Here is a 20,396-nt window from a genome sequence, read left to right as displayed (position 1 = left end):
CATCACCACTGCTGGTTTTACTACTAGGCATTCTTATGATATTGGTGCATATTTCTTTTCTGTTAGATTGCTGAAGAAAGCATTTGCAGCTTCTGTCAAGCTACTGTAGACGTGTTTGTATGCATGCTTCGGACCTTGAGTTTGTTGCTCTTTTTAGGGTGATAGATCCAGAAATAATGGCTAAAGCTTTTCTTCATTTAAAAGACGCTTCTCACTTATACCAGTGTAAATCAGGTATAATTCAATTGAAATCAATTGTAAGTGACAGGAGAATGAGATTCTTAGATTTCAAGTTGTCAAGTACACACAGGGTTAAAGTGGGAAACTTCATGGAAGAATCTGCAATGTCTTAAACCCTACTGTGTATATTGTGTGGTAGTTCCTGGGATTTATTCTTGGGTATATTAAAAGGGTAGAGAGTAACAAATTGGGATCCTAGTTAGACAATTTGTTCTGTTTTCTCAGTAATACTAATAATTAATGAATTAATAACACTGAATCTTCTATTAAATACAAATTTAGAACTTCTCCGAGGCTGTAGATAAAAAGTGCTTATGTTATGCACTTAGGCACTTCTAAATTCTACTATGGTGTATTCCGTACAAAACAGACTCTCTGCAGCATCAGAACAGCTGCAGTTGTTTTTAATTAAGAACACACTGAATCTGGAATAATCTGGATTTCTCCATTGGGGTCTTCAACTCAGTCTTTTGATCTATCTACTTGTGAACCAAGTTACTGTATTGTGCATGATTTTTATATTTTTACTATGTGGGGATAACCACATTTCCCTGATGCACCTTGTTTGGCTGGTAGACTCTCTCCTTTATGGCAACTGATGTTTGTGGGTTAGTCACCACTGGCTGCTGCAGAAGGATGTAAGCAGTGACACACTTGTGGAGAATTGCCTTCTTGCTGGTACTGATTGGATAGTGCAGCTGATGGGGATTACACAGCTCTGGGTCAGTTACTCCGTATTTGGTACCAGTGGAGGGAAGGAAGCATTTCTTTATAGATGGGCTTTAGTATTTGCCCTTTAGAGGTGGGTGACCAAAACATAATTTTAAACAGTCCACTAGACTGATATGATGATTTAAAAAAGTGTTCACACCAATAATACAGAAATGGCAATCTGTGGTAAACACAAACTGTTAATATGTTTGAAGCAATTTACTGTTGGGTTCATCACATAGCGGTTAGTTCGACTTTATGTGTTGACATATGACCACACACAAGTCAAGATAATATATATGATAGCAGTTGTACAGGAAGTGGATGTAGCTGGCTTGTAATGCTGATATGCTCTAGTTGTTGGTTGATTCCAAGGTGCGCGTGTGTATGTGTTTTTTACAATGCTATCAATTTTTAACGTGCTGCTGATCTTGAAGTGAAAATTCATTACATTAGCAAAATCAGAACTGACAGCTGGAAGTATTAAACTTTCATATCTTGTTGGAAGACAAAATTGGAAGCATTTTACTCTGCCTGGAACTCAAAATATTTTTAAATTAAAGAAGATAACTTCTGATGACTATCTCACTTTCAGCTGGAGAATGTTAGGGACATAAGAGATCATATTGCAAACACTGCTTTTGCACCAATATCTTGCACCAAAGTCTGCTTTCAATTGCATCTGTAAAAAATCCACTGAAGTCAATGGATTTCCAAGAACTGATTAAACTTTCCAAAACAAAACATCACCTCTGAGCTGACAAAAAATAAGGAATTTCAACTCAAAGGGCGTTTCCTTCTTTGAAGTCATAAGTGCTTGAGAACAGGAGCATATGATGGAAATGCCTTCGCAATACTAACCATATTTCACTCCTAGGATAACATGAATAATTTTACAGCAAGTGGGTTATGCCATAGAGTTCAGTGGGACTACTTCAGTGAGTAGAATTACTGAGGTGCTTAAGTTTTGCAGTATTGGGCTCTTAAGTTGTGAGCTCCTCAGAGCAGTGACTGTAATTTCCTTTGACTAGTATAATGCCAGTCACATTGTCCTGCCTTAACAAATAGTAAATTTCCTTTTTTCACAAAAATAAAAGTCCAGAATTAACATGTAGGAATGAAATCAGGAGGGCCAAATCACACCTGGAGCTGCAGCTAGCGAGAGATGTCAAGAGTAACAAGAAGGGTTTCTTCAGGTATGTTGGCAACAAGAAGAAAGCCAGGGAAAGTGTGGGCCCCTTAATGAATGATGGAGGCAACCTAGTGACAGAGGATGTGGAAAAAGCTAATGTACTCAATGCTTTTTTTGCCTCTGTCTTCATGAACAAGGTCAGCTCCCAGACTGCTGCGCTGGGCATCACAACATGGGGAATAGATGGCCAGCCCTCTGTGGAGAAAGAGGTGGTTAGGGACTATTTAGAAAAGCTGGACGTACACAAGTCCATGGGGCCGGACGAGTTGCATCCGAGAGTGCTAAAGGAATTGGCGGCTGTGATTGCAGAGCCATTGGCCATTATCTTTGAAAACTCGTGGCGAACGGGGGAAGTCCCGGATGACTGGAAAAAGGCTAATGTAGTGCCAATCTATAAAAAAGGGAAGAAGGAGGATCCTGGGAACTACAGGCCAGTCAGCCTCACCTCAGTCCCCAGAAAAATCATGGAGCATGTCCTCAAAGAATCAATCCTGAAGCACTTACATGAGAGGAAAGTGATCAGGAACAGTCAGCATGGATTCACCAAGGGAAGGTCATGCCTGACTAATCTAATCGCCTTCTATGATGAGATTACTGGTTCTGTGGATGAAGGGAAAGCAGTGGATGTATTGTTTCTTGACTTTAGCAAAGCTTTTGACACGGTCTCCCACAGTATTCTTGTCAGCAAGTTAAAGAAGTATGGGCTGGATGAATGCACTATAAGGTGGGTAGAAAGTTGGCTAGATTGTCGGGCTCAACGGGTAGTGATCAATGGCTCCATGTCTAGTTGGCAGCCGGTGTCAAGTGGAGTGCCCCAGGGGTCGGTCCTGGGGCCGGTTTTGTTCAATATCTTCATAAATGATCTGGAGGATGGTGTGGATTGCACTCTCAGCAAATTTGCGGATGATACTAAACTGGGAGGAGTGGTAGATACGCTGGAGGGCAGGGATAGGATACAGAGGGACCTAGACAAATTGGAGGATTGGGCCAAAAGAAATCTGATGAGGTTCAATAAGGGTAAGTGCAGGGTTCTGCACTTAGGACGGAAGAACCCAATGCACAGCTACAGACTAGGGACCGAATGGCTAGGCAGCAGTTCTGCGGAAAAGGACCTAGGGGTGACAGTGGACGAGAAGTTGGATATGAGTCAGCAGTGTCCCCTTGTTGCCAAGGGGGCCAGTGGCATTTTGGGATGTATAAGTAGGGGCATAGCGAGTAGATCGAGGGACGTGATCGTCCCCCTCTATTCGACATTGGTGAGGCCTCATCTGGAGTACTGTGTCCAGTTTTGGGGCCCACACTACAAGAAGGATGTGGATAAATTGGAGAGAGTCCAGCGAAGGGCAACAAAAATGATTAGGGGTCTGGAACACATGACTTATGAGGAGAGGCTGAGAGAACTGGGATTGTTTAGTCTGCAGAAGAGAAGAATGAGGGGGGATTTGATAGCTGCTTTCAACTACCTGAGAGGTGGTTCCAGAGAGGATGGTTCTAGACTATTCTCAGTGGTAGAAGAGGACAGGACAAGGAGTAATGGTCTCAAGTTGCAGTGGGGGAGGTTTAGGTTGGATATTAGGAAAAACTTTTTCAGTAGGAGGGTGGTGAAACACTGGAATGCGTTACCTAGGGAGATGGTAGAATCTCCTTCCTTTGAAGTTTTTAAGGTCAGGTTTGACAAAGCCCTGGCTGGGATGATTTAATTGGGGATTGGTCCTGCTTTGAGCAGGGGGTTGGACTAGATGACCTCCTGAGGTCCCTTCCAACCCTGATATTCTATGATTACAGATGAAGGGCAGACTGAATATTTAGAAGTATATAATATGTGAACAGTCTCCTTTGACCAGATGACTACAAAGGCAGTAGTAGTCATGGAGACAGTTTGGCATGTTTCAGGAGTCTGTTCACTTCATGTTTCGTCAAAAGACATCATCCTTGATAAAAGGGGAAGGGGAATCCTTAAACACTGGGGGACCAGGCCAGACCAGAAGTCACTGAGCTGTTTTTGAGCTTTTATTCATCATGTGCCTAGAAATAGGTGAGAAGATTTGAGGTACAGGCCACTTAAAACTTTAGTAATTTAAAGTAATTTAATTTCTTCAGTCTTTATGGATTAATTTTACTAATCTAATGGAATGGAAGCTAGTGGCTTTTATCATGCTTATCATTGTTCTGTCTTTGTTAATTGAAAATGCATCTTTCAAATCCTTATCATGGATATAACCCTGAAAACCCTAGCCAGTTTCTAGGAGCTAGGAGAGACCTGTAGAAGACACTGTGCTAGTTGTGGGGAGGAATGGGGAGGGACTCTTGCCTTAGAGCCAGTTAAGACCACTTACCATTTTTGGTGAACCAAAAATATTTTTTTTCAGGTTTAACTTCTCTGTCTTCCTGCAGGTACTTTTGAGGCAAAGTTTTGAGACCACCTTTCAGTGGATTTCCCTCTTTGCACTTACAAAACTGCAGCCTCAAAGAAATTGCAAGTGCAAAATGATGCTTGCGTTTTGCAGGTGCTAAAAGGAAAGACGGGCTTTTGTAAATATGGCCCTGCATTTGAAAACCACCTTCCCTAAAGCTTCTGCTTGGAAGGGTATGTAGAACATGCAGCAGGAGGAGCATTGTAAATATGACCCACACTGTGAATCCTTGGAACTTGATACTATATAAGTAGAAACATACTTACTGGTGCCTGCTTTAAAGCAAGAAATTTTCATTTGTGAGCAGGAATTTTTCTCTCATTGCTGGTTAAATTGCCACTGGTAAATTGCCACTGTGGGGATTGAACTTGGGATCCCTGAGTTAAAAATCATGAGCCGCTACTATGTAGCTCTAGGACCAGATCCATTAGGTTGGAGGCAGTAGCATACTCATTATCTCTGTACATAACCTAGACACTAAAGAGAGAAAGAGAACTAACCTGCGTTAGTGTGAGTTACATAAATAGTGGAAGCGCAATCTGCTGGTAGAGTAAGGCAGTAGCAGACAGGATTTGTGGGTTCTGTTCTCAGCATGGCCACGGACTTGCGTGAGTTTGTATAAGTCACTTATCTCTGTGCTGTAGTGTCTCAGCTGTAAACTGTTATAAAAATTGTCCATATGGAGTCTGTGCCTTCAGGTTCTTCTGATGAAAGGTGCTGTTTAAGTGGTAATGGTGGTCATGGTTGCAAGAGTTGTCCTTTGTGTTGTCTTTGAAATTATGTCTTATTGACCATAGAATGCCATCCTACCAGCTATTTTTTTTCACAATGTTTGGATTTTTATTTTGTTTAGCTGCTCATGTTTCTCACCTGGAGAATGTGTCTGAAGAAGAAATGAATAGGCTGTTGGGGATCGTGTTGGATGTGGAATATCTCTTCACCTGTGTCCACAAAGAAGAAGATGCAGATACAAAACAAGTTTACTTCTCCCTGTTCAAGGTAAGATGAAGATTTTTCTCAAAATGCAACATCATACAATTGTATTTCTGCAACCTTAGATACACATGTAGCATCTTGTCATATTTTTCATTCATTTGTACTTACATTAATTTTATTGTCCTAATGGACCATTATATTTGTATTGACTTAGACAATTTGTAGGGTAAGCTCTCCTTTTTCCAAGGTAGTAATAAGGTTTTTAATTTTGGACTAGATTCTACTACCCTTACGTTGTACAGTACCTGACTTCTGAAGTCTTCCCAGTGATTTCAGAGTCTGGTCCAAAGTCAGCACCCGTTTGGTATGTGTTTTCTTTCCAACCATCAGCAGCATCTTCCTTAATTACAAGTCAGAAGAAGAGCCAGTTGACAATGAAGCTACTTTAACTATATACACAGGCTCAGAACAGCCTTTCTTGGTGCATTTCAGAGGGCGAAGCAATTAACTCTGAAGTTAATTTAGCTGCAAACTTAGTTTATTACATGTACTAGCAAATATTTCAATAATAATATGTTGTACCAGTACAAATTTCACTGACTGTCAAGTGTTTATATAAAGATGTTAACCATTTAAAAATAAATTTGTTTTTGATAGCTTTTGAGGAAGTGCATCTTACAGATGGGGAAACCTGTGGTAGAAGGGTCTTTGGAAAGCCCCCCCTTTGAGAAGCCCAGTATTGAACAGGTAAAACAGAATATGATGATTTCTGTGAACAATGACCCTGCTGCAGTCCACATGAGTGGATTTGGGCAATGTGTGAATATTCGTTCCCTGCATCATTTTGAACAAAGGTGAATCTGAGGTTTGCATGAGGATGGTTTCCCCTCCAGCCCCTGGGAAGGGTATTTCAGTTCAATTATTGAATTATTTTTCAGAGTGGTAGCCGTGTTAGTCTGCATCAGCAGAAACAAAGAGGAGTCCGTGTGCCACCTTAGCGACTAACAAATTTATTTGGGCATAAGCTCTCGTGGGCTAAAACCCACTTCATCAGATGCATGGAGTGAAACACACAGTAAGCAGTATATATATACAGCGCATGAAAAGATGAGAGTTGCCTTACCAAGTGGGGGATCAGTGCTAATGAGGCCAATTCAGTTAAGGTGGAAGTGGCCTATTCTCAACAGTTGACAAGAAGGGGTGACTATCAAGAGAGGGAAAATTACTTTTGTAGTGCTAACGAGGCCAATGCAATCAAGGTGGACATCGGTCATTTCCAACAATTGACAAGAAAGTGTGAGAATCAGCAGAGGGAAAATTACTTTTTGTGGTGACCCATCCACTCTCAGTCTTTATTAATTTGCAAACTGGCGCCATCAAATTAAGCCTGAATAAAGACTGGGAGTGGCTGGGTCACTACAAAAAGTAATTTTCCCTCTGTTGATACTCACACCTTCTTGTCAACTCTTGGGAATGGGCCACATCCACCCTGATTGAATTGGCCTCATTAGCACTGACCCACCCCGCACTTGGTTAGGCAACTCCCATCTTTTCATGTGCTGTATGTATATACTGCTTACTGTATTTTTTTCACTCCATGCATCCAATGAAGTGGGTTTTAGCCCACGAAAGCTTATGCCCAAATAAATTTTTTAGTCTCTAAGGTGGCACACGGACTCCTCTTTGTTTTTGCAGAATTATTTTTACAATTCAACTTACATTTTAATGTAATCTAGAATGTTTTTTCTCAGTTTGAATCACAGGCACCGACTCTTCGGGTACTCTAGGGCTGGAGCACCCATGGATAAAATATAGTGGGTGCTTAGAACCCACCGATCAGCTGTTCAACCACCCTTCACCCATCTGCTATTCAGCCAGTCCTGCTGATCAGCTGTTTGGTGGTGGGAGGGAGGCACTTGGGGGAGACGGCGGAGCAGGGGCAAAAGAGGAGTGAGGGCATGGCCTCAGGGAAGGGGTGGAGCGGGAGTGGCAAGAGGTGGAGTGAGGGTGAGGCCTTGGGGGAGGGCGCATGAGATCTGGTGCTATTGAGATCAGTGGGAGTTTTGCCATTGAATTCAGTGGGGCCTGGATTTCACCCCAGGATTACAAAGCAGAAACAACTGAAAGAAAACCAACATTAGTTGGTGCCTTTATGAATACATGGATAGATAGATAGCATACACAGAAACTGAGATTTTGATTCAGCAAGATACATAAGCATGTGCTTATCTTCAACCACACGAGCAGTTCTGTTAACTTCAATGAGACTGCTCACGTGCTTGAATACTATGCTGAATCAGGGCCTGAATATCTTTCAAGCAATCTGTGGCTTAATGGAAAGTATACTCTTTTATTACATAGCCTATTTTAAACTGGCACACTGTGTAAATGTTTCTTTGAGTTTGCTTATCATAACTCAGTAAAATAACACTCTTCATAGCGGCATTCCTTGTTTTTTAGGACTAATTAGAGTGTACATAATGTTATGTACTAAATTTCTTATTTCAAAAAAGAATTAGTGTACATAATGTTATATACTCCTACTCTCTAAAATATACATTTTGTACAGAACTTCTTTTTTAGCAGTAAAGCACTTTAAGTTTTCCTTTTGGTTAATTGGGTTAAGAAATCTCTCTGGGTTGATACGAGGGGTAATTCTCTTTACAGTTTATTCTGAAAGGATTTCATGTCAAATGAACAATATTTTCTGGTAAATTCTGGATTGTTATAAAATAAAAGAATCTAAGTCACACATTAAACATTTGCTAAGGCAGCAATGCTATTTTTTTGTTTGTAAGAGTATGAATTGTGGCAGTTTATTTTAATGACACATTTTAATTCTCTTTGAGTGTTTATTAAAGGGGTTGTCAAGGTTCCTTCACCACTGTGAACTCTAGGGTACAGATGTGGGGACCTGCATGAAAGATCCCCTAAGCTTATTCTTACCAGCTTAGGTTAAAAACTTCCTCAAGGTACAAACTTTGCCTTGTCCTTGAACAGTATGCTGCCACCACCAAGCGATGTAAACAAAGAACAGGGAAAGAGACCACTTGGAGAAGTCTTTCCCCCAAATATCCCCCCAAGCCCTACACCCCCTTTCCTGGGGAAGGCTTGATAATAATCCTCACCAATTGGTACAGGTGAACACAGACCCAAACCCTTGGATCTTAAGAACAATGAAAAATCAATCAGGTTCTTAAAAGAAGAATTTTAATTAAAGAAAAGGTAAAAGAATCACTTTGTAAAATCAGGATGGTAAATACCTTACAGGGTAATCAGATTCAAAACATAGAGAATCCCTCTAGGCAAAACCTTAAGTTACAAAAAGACACAAAAACAGGAATATATATTCCCTCTAGCACAGCTTATTTTACAATCCATTAAACAAAAGAAAATCTAACGCATTTTCTAGCTCGATTACTTGCTAACTGTACAGGAGTTGTAAGGCTTACATTCCTGATCTGTTCCCAGCAAAAGCATCACACAGACAGCCCAAACCCTTTGTTCCCCCGCCCCCTCCAGATTTGAAAGAATCTTGTCCATTTTGGGTCAGGTGCCAGCGGGGTTACCTTAGCTTCTTAACCCTTTACAGGTGAAAGGATTTTGCCTCTGGCCAGGAGGGATTTTATAGCACTGTATACAGAAAGGTGGTTACCTTTCCCTTTATATTTATGACAGGGGTAATATAAAGAGTGAAGTGATGTGTATACGCAGTACAGGCAATTCATGAAGAAATAACACACTGTATAAATAGGAGTAAGGTAGAAGTACTCCAAGCTCCACCCACACTTCAAAAGTAGCTGGAAGTTTTTGCTTACATGATCCGGAATTAAATATTGTTAACAATATCTCTCCTTAAATCTTTATCTGTAGTCTTCAGCACTAATGCTCATCTGCACTGCTAGTGAGATGTGTCATTGGTGGGTCTCGGAGTGATGGGGACATGCATGCCACCCTTTCCCCCTCCGTGTGGGTGAGGAAGAGGGAAAGGGGGGAACTTAGGCTCCCACTGGTGCCTCTCTTCCCTCTTGGGGGCAAAGGGCATGGCTTGGATCTAACAGAGTTTGAATTCTGAGCCTGTCTCACCCTTCCCTGCTGCCATTGGATGATTGGGATGAGGGCAGACCCCTTGTTTGGCTCCCTCCTGCAGAGATGGGGAGGAGGAAGAAAGGGTTGTTTCTGCCCTCTGCTGACCTCCTGAAACCATTTTGGCATTGTTCTGTCATGGGGATGATTGCAGGAAGCATATGCCTCTCCTAGAGCTATTGCTTTAGTCTGTCTGCTGACACCAGAATGCAGAATTGGAATGGATTTCCGTGAAAGGGTGCCTTTTCAATCATAAGGAATAGAAACTCTTTTTCTTAAGTGAAAACTTATATTTTGCAGAAACAGGAAAGTGTTGGTATGACTCACCAATGATTTGGTTGGTCTGACCCTGTGAGTTTAATGAATCCACGACTACATGGTACACATACAGTATCGGGGGATACAACCCAGAGACTTTGTTTCTGAAATGCAGACTTCCACCACATCCGCTAACATGTTGATGTATATACTCTTTGCAGGCTAATGCCACAAATATTTAATCAGATCTGAATTCCTTCCAGCAGAAAACTGTGTTACACATACACACTACTGTTGATAGACATTTCTATTGTGATAACACCTGGAGGCCTCAGCCAGGGCAAGGTTCCATTGTGCTAGGTGCTGTACAAACATATAGTTAATGACAGCCCTTGCCTCAAAAAATGTACAATCTAAAGTACAAGACATAACAGGTCGGTGAAGTAAACAGTAAGTGGGCTGAGTGTGGACAACTCAGTGGCAGACAGATTGTGTCAAAACATTCTGCTAAGTTTGCATGCAGTTTTGGCCAGTCAGTAACAGTAATCACAATTGGTCATCTGCCTAGTCTTTCTCAGATGGCAACACCTTAGCTAGTATGTTACATGCTTTTGTCAGTCCCAGAGGGAAATGGAATCAAACACACTTGAGCAGGCATAACTTTCCATTTAGCAGAACCAATACTTTGGTTACACCTCTGACAGGAGCAAATATTTCAAACGACCCAATATGTGTTTTCTCTGTGTTGTAATATAAGTTCTATTATAAGAAAAAAAGCTAATAGTGCTCACAGGGAAAAAGGTTATGCCTGAATTGTTAAATAATCATCACTTTCACCCTCTGTTTTAAGGGAGTGAATAATTTTGTACAGTACAAATTTAGCCACCTACCATCAAAGGAAAGGCAAACGATAGTTGAACTGGCTAAAATGTTTCTAAACCGCATCAACTACTGGCATCTGGAGACACCTTTGCAGCGAAAATTGAGATCACCTAATGATGACATTGCTGGCTATAAAGTGAACTATACAAGGTAACTATGCTTCGCTTCAGTTTTCCCTTTCAGAATATAGGCGCTGATTCCGTAGCTAGATGCACCAACCCAGATTTCTTACAACCATTGTCTTTACCTGTAGACCTACTGGCTTCAATGAAGTTCCATGCTATCATAAGAGGCCATGCTGTCACTTCTATTTACAGAATTGGGGCTGTATTTAATAATTACTCTTAATCTGATTGGATGCTTAGTGGAATGTCAGGCTTCATTTCATGCACTATACGTTCATGAAGCTTGTTGTTTAAAAACCTTTAAAAAAATTTAGACATTTCAAAGCCTCTGTTTCAAACTGAAGTATGAGAAATGTGCAAATTAACACCATCTTTAAATATTTGAGAGCCAACTGGTTACCTGACATTATTAGATTCTTTAAAATGAAAATTCATGTGTGTATTTTCACCATTTCCATCAGAATTCTAAGGAATGACTTATTAATTGGAAAAAACTAATATATTTTAATTTCTGTAAACTTATTTTTCTTAAAAAGTAGTATAGTTTCTTTTTGGATTAGCAGCAGAGATGCCACTTAGTCTTCTATAATAACAAATGCTCCAAGGAGGGGGTTAGAAAGGACTGCAGTTCAAGATCAACAGAGCACTTTGTCTTTACACTGATCATCTTAATTTTATCACTTTTACAAAACTTCAATTCCATCAGCTGTATTAAAGAGGAAAGGCAAAAGTTTTCAGATAAAAAAATTAATATTCCTAAGTTAATAAGAATAATTTATAACGTAATAGACTTCCATAATAGACCACCGTATTGGTAGTCTTTATTCCCCCATCTGTTTGTGACAGTGATGACACATATTATTAGTGTGCGTAAATGAGGGGATATGATATCACTTCAGACGTAAATCTTGATTATAAAATTGACTCTACATAGTCAACTGTACTGCTGCTTACCCCCTTCAGTGCCACAATCCATCCCCTGGAGAGATGTAACACAAAATGCTGAATTTTTACATTGGTCTGCTAATAGACTATACAGAACCCTTTATGGAATGAGTCACTTGTAAGTTAAGGAGAGTATTGGGATTAGATTTAGTGAGAGAAAGTGACTTGGAAAGTTTAGATAAATTTGGTCAATCCTAATAAAAAAAGTGAAATTCCCCCTGCACATATGCTATGATAAGGTATGTCTGATATGCTATCTCGTTCAGTAGCAAGAGTGTTTTACAGGGTCTGAAGGTTAGAGAGAGTTTGGGAAGATCATGAAAGGAGTTACCCAATTTTCAGAGAAATGGCAGACCATGCAAGTGCTACTTCGCTATATGTGCAGGGGACCTAAAATGGATTTGTGTAGTCATTTTGTCTTCTTTTGTTGCTAGTAGTTTTGACACATCAGGTTATTCACAGGTTGAGGTAATTATCTGGCTTTTTTGCTGCAGGTGGCTGTGTTACTGCAATGTTCCCCAGTTCTGTGACAGTCTACCTCGATATGAAACCACACAGGTTTTTGGGAGAACTCTGCTACGCGCCGTCTTTACTGTTATGAGACGGCAACTCCTGGAGCAGGCTAGACAGGAAAAAGACAAGCTTCCTCAAGAGAAACGAACACTAATCCTCACCCATTTTCCAAAGTAAGGAGTAACTGCTCATCTTCCTTTAAGATGGTTAACTAGCAATATGCAATTTTGTCTTGAGATGCAAAAATGCTTGTTGGAACAACTAACTGGTTACATCTGCAACAGAAAGACTATTTACTCCGATGTTCAGTGACAAATACACCAGCCCTCTGCTGTCACTTGCACTACACATAGTCATTTGGTACATTCATACCTTCTATTTATATTTAATACAGTGACTGTATCTCTTTGAGATGGAGTTTTGTTTTGTAAGTAGGGCTGTTTTTCTTGCCAGAGGGGTTGTTCTCACTTTATACTGGAATTTATGATTGGACACTGTTTCTGTTTCTTTTTCCTTTTCTTTAGACCACATAAGTACCTAAGGGCAGATCTACACTACCGCGCTACGTTGGAGCAGCTGTATCGTGTCCGTCCGTGCTATGACGACGGGAGAGTGCTCCCTCGCTGGCTTAATTACTCCACTGGAGGCGGAAGCTATGTTGGCGGGAGAGCATCTCCCACTGACATAGCACGGTGTGGACAGCGCTTTAAGTGACTGTAACTTGCGTTTCTCAGGGGGTGTCGTTTTCATACCCCTGAGTGATGTAAGTTACGTTGACTTATGTGGTAGCGTAGACCAGCCCTGAGTAGTACCATACATTCGTTCTCTATCAGTTTGTTTAGCTCTGCATCTTTCTATGCTCCTTTGCTGTAGCAAAGAAAAAAATAGTGTATTGTACTACTGTCATTGGAGTAATATTCACAGATCCTACTTCGCTTTCCATTAATGTATTTGAAATATAGTAACAGGCCATAAAGTTGATTGTGTGGAATAGACCTAGATGGAATCGTTTATTAAAAGAGATAAGGTAGGTGAGGCAAAATCTTTTATTGGACCAACTTCTGTTGGTGCAAGGTACAAGCTTTTAAATGCAGAGCTTGTCTTCGGGTCTGATCTGAAGAAGGGCTCTGTGTAGCTTGGAAGCTTGTACCTTGCACAAACAGAAGTTGATCCAGTAAAAGATACTGCCTCACCTACCTTATCTCTCTCATATCCTGGGAGTAACACAAGTACAACAACACTGCAATCATTTATTTAAAGACAGACTGATCGAGGTGAAGATGCTGCTACCAGCCTCACAGTCTCCATATTAATGACAACCAGTTCAACATATCTATATAATAAAATTCCAGGATTGTCATTCTGTCTGTGTGTCACTCTGAAGGCTAGAATGTCTGTTGAGTCAGTGTGAAACAATGGAAACAGCTACAAAAGAGCTCTTTTTGTTCGGAACTCCACCAAGTTCAATCATCACTGGGATTCGTGATCTGTTACTATCCAATTTTTAAATTCTTAGGCCTTTTGGCTTTATGAATTTCCCCTGTGTGACAGCATAGGCTTTTGGCTACAGTAAGGCATTTATTTATGCTATGCCAAGAATCCTAGACCATTGTGATATCAGAGGTAACTCAGCCTATCACTACCCTAATTCTACAGCTAATTTGCATATAACAATTTCATTAGCTGTGTGAGGAAGTCTGCACAGATAGTGGATTACTTAGTAGTGGATAGTCGCTCAACTGGCACACCCATGTGACAGCACAAGTAGGGTGACCAGATGTCCCAAGATTCTTGGGACAGTCCCGATATTCAAGGCTTTGTCTAATATTGGCACCTATATAGCCTCGCAGCCCTGTCCTGATTTTTCACACTTGCTATCTGGTCACCCTGTGCATAGGCTTTCAGCTACTAGTATTCCAGTATTCAATACTAGTTGCAGCTCCTATCAGAACTGACAAAACAATAATATGCCGAGTTTGAAGTGGGTGGGAGATATGTCTAGTCTCAGAACTTTGTTGAGGTAATTGGTCTTAATTTCAAATGAACTTTATTTTTTAAAAATGGACTTGTTTGCACAAAATAGCACAGACATTTAAAAAAATAATATTTTTTTTTATTTTATTTTTTGCAAAAGTGACTCTGTTCTCCTACTGATATTTATAAAGGTTCCTTCTCCATGGAAAGAACTGGCTATACAAGGAAAGTAGTGAAACTGACCAAGCAAAGTGCTATGCAGCCATGTTGGTGCCAGGATATTAGAAAGACAAGGCAGGTGAGGTAATATCTTTTACTGGACCAACTTCTGCTTATATGAGAGACAAGCTTTCAAGCCAAACAGAGCTCTTCTTCAGGTGTGGGAAAGATACTCCCAGAATGACAGCAAAATGAAAGGTGGAACGGTTTGTTTAGCACAGGGGTTCTCAAACTTCATTGCACTGTGATTCCCTTCTGACAACAAAAATTACTACACAACCCCAGGAGTGGGGTCCAAAGCCTGAGCCCACCCACGCCTCACCACCCTGGGCCGGGGAGCCCCCACTTCTGGCCTTCAAGCAACTCCCCTCCTCCCCTGAATCTCTTCGAGCTCATCATCTGGAGCAAACTCCCCACAGACAAGGACAGAGCAATTTGGAGTGGCACCAGACCCTGCCAGAACAACAGATGCAAAACCTGCAAACTTATCTCCACTGGTACAATGATCAACACCCCCCACAACATACCTTTCAAGATCCATGAATCCTATATGTGCTTATCACAACATGTGGTGTACCTCATACAGTGCACTAAATGCCCCAATAGGAACCATGTGTGTGAAATCAGATAATCATTGAACTCACACAGGAAAATGATAAAAGACAAAAACACCTTCTCAGCTGTGGGTGAACGCTTTTCACAAAGCAGTCACTCTATATCTGACCTATCAGTCCCCAACCTCAAAGGAAACCTGCACAACGCTTTCAAAAGATGAGCCTGGGAGCTTAAATTCATAACTCTGCTAGACACTAAAAATTATGGATTGAACAGAGACACTGGATCTATGGTTTATTACAACAATCTGTAACCTGCTAACCCCTTTTTGTCCAATGGCTGCAGAGATGTTAATGTGCCACTCCACCTTGAATGGTCCCTTACAATATGTGCTACCTACTTATTCTGAACAGTCTGTTCCACCTTGCATTTAGCTGTGACCCTGGGAGTACCTTACCCACAGAGCTCTTCTTCAGACCTGGGAATGTCTGCATTGCAGTTAGACACCTCTGGCTGACTCAGGCTCCTGGGGCTCAGGCTGCGGGGCTGCTGAGCTCTAGGACCCTGTGAGGGGGAGGGTCCCAGAGCTCAGGCTGTAGCCCTACCCCAGAAGTCTACATTGCAGTTAAACAGCCCTGCAGCCCCGGAATCAGCTGCCATGGGCCAGCCATAGGTATCTAATTGCAGTGTAGAAATACCCTGTGTGGCTTGAAAGCCTCTCTCTCTCTCTCTCTCAGACAGATGTTGGTCCAATAAAAGATATTAGCTCATCAACCTTGTGTCTCTCAGCAAAGAGCTGTCAAATGCTAGCATGGATTAACACCCCCAACAGGAGTAAAGAGCAATATAAACCTACCTTGGATAGTAAGGGCCAGATTGTGATACCCCTTACTCATATTACCTTTCATTACATTGAAGTCAGTGGAACTGCTTGTGGAGTTAAGGAATTTCTCAGGAAGGGAAAGGGGATCACAGTCTGGCCCCTAAAGTAAAATGGTATTATATTAAATAGGGAGCAGATCTCTGGATCAAGAAGGTGCCATGTTTACATAGTTGTGGTTCTAACCCCAACTGTACTAGGCTTGGTAGAAATTTAATTTGAAAAGCACTTTTATCCCTGCAATTTCTTGATTTTTCTAAGAAAAGCATATTTAAAAGATGTGTGAGAAGTATGAATGGAATAGTAAACCTTTTATACACTGTACTCCTGCTCTGAATTATTTTTCCACTCTATCTCCCTCTGCTACCTAGACTTAGTTCATTCTGTAAGCTACAGTTTAGAATACTGAGCTAATTCTTATTTTCAAAGTGAAGTTCTCAGCAGTCAAACCCTGTGTGGTCACTTGTACTTTGTTCAGTGTCTCCACATGGGTGGGTAAGCATGTGTGCCTTAAATGCGATCTTTGAGGGATTTGTATTGTTATTTAGTTATAATTTATAACCTCAGTGTTCTAGGGTAGTGTTTCTCAAATGCTGCCACCATGGCCTCATGCGGCCACCAGGGGCTTTTCGTGTGGCTGCAGCCTCCAGGGTGGTGATGGGTTGGGGGGGGCAAAGCAGTTGCCCCTCCCATGGCAGCCAGTAGGGATTGGGCCCTGCCCCCTCTGGAGCCACAAATGCTGGAGGAGCAGGCAGGCGGCAGGGCTTGGGCTTCAGATCTGGGGTGGCAGGCGGCAGGCTCCAGCCGTGTGGTGGCAAGCTCCATACCCTGGCCACAGGCTTTGAGCCCTGACCCCAGCCCTGGCGCCATGCTCACCCCGCCCCCCCACCTGCTGCCTCCTCTGGCCCCGAGCTCTGGCCATGTGCTCTGACACCCAGCCTCAGGGTTTTGGTCCGCAGGGTTTTGGACTTTGACCCATGGGGCCACATGATCCGGCCCCCAGCCATGTGGCAATGACTGCCGGCCCCAAGCTCAACACCCCTGCACATTTCCCAAGGCCTCCACCGCGTCCTCCGGCCCCAGACTCATCGGGCTGTGCAGCTGCAGGCCTCCGGTCCCTGGACTCGTTCCCCCCTCATCACCCCTGGCCCTAAGCTGCCTCCCTACCCACCTCCCCATCCAGGGCTTAATTTATCCCCCAGCTTGCCAGGGCTGAGTAAGTCTGTTGTGAAAAATGATATTTGTATGTTTGTTAATATCACTTTTCACTGCCTCCCTGCTAGCTAGCACATCTGCTGCTGTGAAAAGTGATATTAACAAAATACAAATACCACTTTTCACACAAACAGACTTACTAGCTAGCAAGGCTTAAAAAACACAGTATTTGTTTCTATTCTGTTTAGGTCCAGTAAAGAACAGAGAAAACTGTACATTATTTTTATTATTGAGTCTGCCAAAAAACCCTGCATAAATAAATTATAATGATTTGGACATGTATATGGGCATATTTATTTGTTAATTAAGTATTTTAGGAAAAATTGTCAGAGTGGTCACCAGCAATAGTTGGTGGCCGCACTCTGAGGCCACCAAAAAATTTCTTGTGAGAACCCCTGGCTATGTCTAGACTGCAGTAAAAGACCTGTGGCACAGCTGCTGCTCCTGGCCCAGGTCAGCTGACGTGGGCTTGCAGGGCTTGGGATGTGGGCTATAAAATGGCAGTGTGGGCATTCAGGCGTGGGTGAAGTCCAGGCTCTGAGACCACGTGAGAGTCTATGCTGTAAAGTGATTTAGTTATAATTATAACACCAGTGTTCTAGGGCAGTGTTTCTCAAATGCTGCCACCGTGGCCACAGGCGGCCCAAACGTCCATACTGCTATTTTTAGCTCTGCAGCCTGAGCCCCACAAGCAAGAGTCTGCTGACTTAGGCTTTGAGATGCAGCGCCGTGGGTTTCTTGTTGCAGTGTAGACGTACCCAGAGGTTGTTATTTTCTTAACCAAGATAATGTAGTATTTTAAAAAGAAAATTAGGAGGGTTAATTCAGAAGTATTTTCTGAGGTACCAGTTTATGGTGACACAATGACACAATGTAAGTATACACATGTTATATCTGTGGGTGTCTAGGCAATGAGGGGAGTATAAGGACCACTGTGTCCTGGGCATGTACATTCAATATTTCTGACACCTGTAAACAGCCTGGACTAGACTTTAACTTCTTGTGATGCTCACGGTCAGTATGACTGAAAAATGGTTAGGGGGTGGGTTTAAACTGCTTAAAACATTATATAGCCATTTTCAATTATAGTGGATATCAGTTGACTCCCCAGGTGTCATATATGTGTATAAATGTACTATGTCTAAAATACAATCCTGGGACTCAGTCCTGCAACCCCTTACTGCAGGGGTGGGCAAACTACGGCTTGCGGGCTGGATCCAGCCCCCGGGATTGCTACCCCCATGGCGCTGCGGGCCCCACTTCAGGAAGCAGCGGGCACCATGTACCTGCTGCCCCTGGGGGAGAGGGGGCAGAAAGTGGGTACCTCCTCCAAAGCTCCCATTGGCTGGGAACAGGGAACCACATCCCTGCCTTACTGAGTAGTCCTTACTCATAGATTCATAGCTTTGGTTTTTTTGTTTGTTTTTTTAAGCCAGAAGCGCTCATTAGATCATCTACCCTGCCCTCCTGTATAATACAGGCCATTACATTTCTTCCGGTTATCCTTAGATTGAGCCCCATAATTTGTGTTTGACCAAAGCACATTGTCCGGAAAGGCATCCAGTCTGGATTCGAAGGCATCTAGAGATTTCGAATCCATCACAGCTCTTGGGACTTTGTTCCAATGGCTATTCACCCACATTGTTAAAAATGTGGGCCTTATTTCTAATGGGAATTTGTCTGGCTTCAGCATCCAGCCATTGGTTCTTGTTGTGCTAAAGAGCCCTATGTACCTGATATTTAAACCCAATCCAGGCATTAAAACACCATGATCAAGTCACTTCTCAGTCTTCTTCCCAGAAGTCCTGGGTTCTGTTTCTGGCTCTGCCCCTGACTTGCTGTGTGATCTTGGCCAGTCACCTTCCCACTCTGGGCCTCTGTTCCCTCACACCCTCCTTCTCTCTCTTGTCTATTTAGCTTATAAACTCTTGGGAGCATGGACTGTCTCTTATTGTGTGATATTGCAGCACCTAGCGTTGTGGATCCTGATGTCACTTGGGGCCTCTAGATGCTAATGTAATACAAATAATTATAAATTATAATTATTAATAATGTTTGTTATTAATACTGAAAAAAGGAAGGAACAGAATAAGGGTTAAAACTGGACTGAGCTCTTGGGAGGTATGGGTAGCCTTTAATACTCAGTGCTTCTGTAGCAGCTATTGATCTGGAACTTGCAAAGCACTGTACAAAGGTAGTTAGTCTCATTATCTGCCTATTTTACAGTGGGGAAACTGAGCCACAGATATGGGAAAGCAGAGCTGGGACCTGATCCCAGGTCATATGATCCAACAAAGACTTGGCCGTGATGATCTACGTTCTTATTTCAGTGAGATATCACTTGGGAACTGAGTGGTGTCTGTGTATGTGTGTCTGTGTCCACTGTCTAGTGTCTGGGACTGTGTACATGTGCATATCTACGTGTGTGTGTGTGTGTGGATGGAGAAGGTGGTTTGGGTTTTAAATTAATACAATCAGATGGTCTTCCAGCATTAAAAACCTATTAACAGTCCAGCTGCATTTACTCCCAAAGTCCCTCTGAAATCTGGTACTTGCTGTGGTTACAGGGGACACTGGAGATGAGAGTAGTTGAGGTCGAAGAAGGAAAGACATGGAGTAACAATTGCATCTTCAGCCTTTTTTCTTAGTGCCCTTGGCAGCACTTTACATAGTGTCACTGAATCTCCTACAAAGTCAGTTTCCCAGTTGTTTTGTGAGGTCTCTCACATGGGGATATGGCAGAGAAAAACATTTACAAACAAAAAATGAGGTGGTAAAACCACAAAATGTGGCAGGGGGACCTTGGGGCAGCACCTGCAACGACTTTAAATCTTCTTTTGAAACTGCCTAGGTTACTGGTTTGACCTTTAAAGCCTCAGGGAAATTCATCCCTGGATCCTGAGTCAGTTTAACTGATTTCTCACTCAAATGATCACATTTGATTTCAGTTGGACAATTCACATAAATAAGGACTCCTCTAGAGAGTAAAATTGTGTGCTGTTAAGCTTCTGGCCTCTAAAAACCCTTCTGGGTACCACAAGGTACGACTGCACTGCAGGGGGAGTTGTTGTTCCCAGCTCGGGCAGACACACACACACCAAGCTAGCACACGAAAAGTCACAATGTGGCCATGGAGGCATGGGTGGCAGCTCAAGCCAGCCGCCTGAGGACAGTGCTGTCTGAGATCCTTGCTGCATAACCAAGTGTCTAGCCTGTGCCATTGTGGTCTCACTGCCATTTTTGGCACGCTA

The 20,396-nt window shown here is 42.3% G+C and overlaps 1 protein-coding gene across 2 annotated transcripts in view; it reads left to right on the top strand.

The window, feature by feature from the left end:
- The window catches only part of KAT2B (lysine acetyltransferase 2B), a 67,782-nt gene that overhangs the window by 16,814 nt on the left and 30,572 nt on the right, over nucleotides 1-20,396 (top strand). For both annotated transcript variants that reach the window (XM_084618089.1, XM_084618088.1), the window contains exons 3-6: nucleotides 5,411-5,556; nucleotides 6,151-6,240; nucleotides 10,688-10,869; nucleotides 12,284-12,475. In XM_084618089.1, the coding sequence (XP_084474215.1) occupies nucleotides 5,452-5,556; nucleotides 6,151-6,240; nucleotides 10,688-10,869; nucleotides 12,284-12,475 (569 nt within the window). In that variant the 5' untranslated portion in view covers nucleotides 5,411-5,451. The remainder of the gene's footprint in view (nucleotides 1-5,410; nucleotides 5,557-6,150; nucleotides 6,241-10,687; nucleotides 10,870-12,283; nucleotides 12,476-20,396) is intronic.

The sequence above is a fragment of the Lepidochelys olivacea genome (genome assembly GCF_965140295.1).
Source record: "Lepidochelys olivacea isolate rLepOli2 genome assembly, chromosome: 2".
Taxonomy (NCBI): domain Eukaryota; kingdom Metazoa; phylum Chordata; order Testudines; family Cheloniidae; genus Lepidochelys; species Lepidochelys olivacea.
This window is presented reverse-complemented; position numbering and strand designations above follow the sequence as displayed.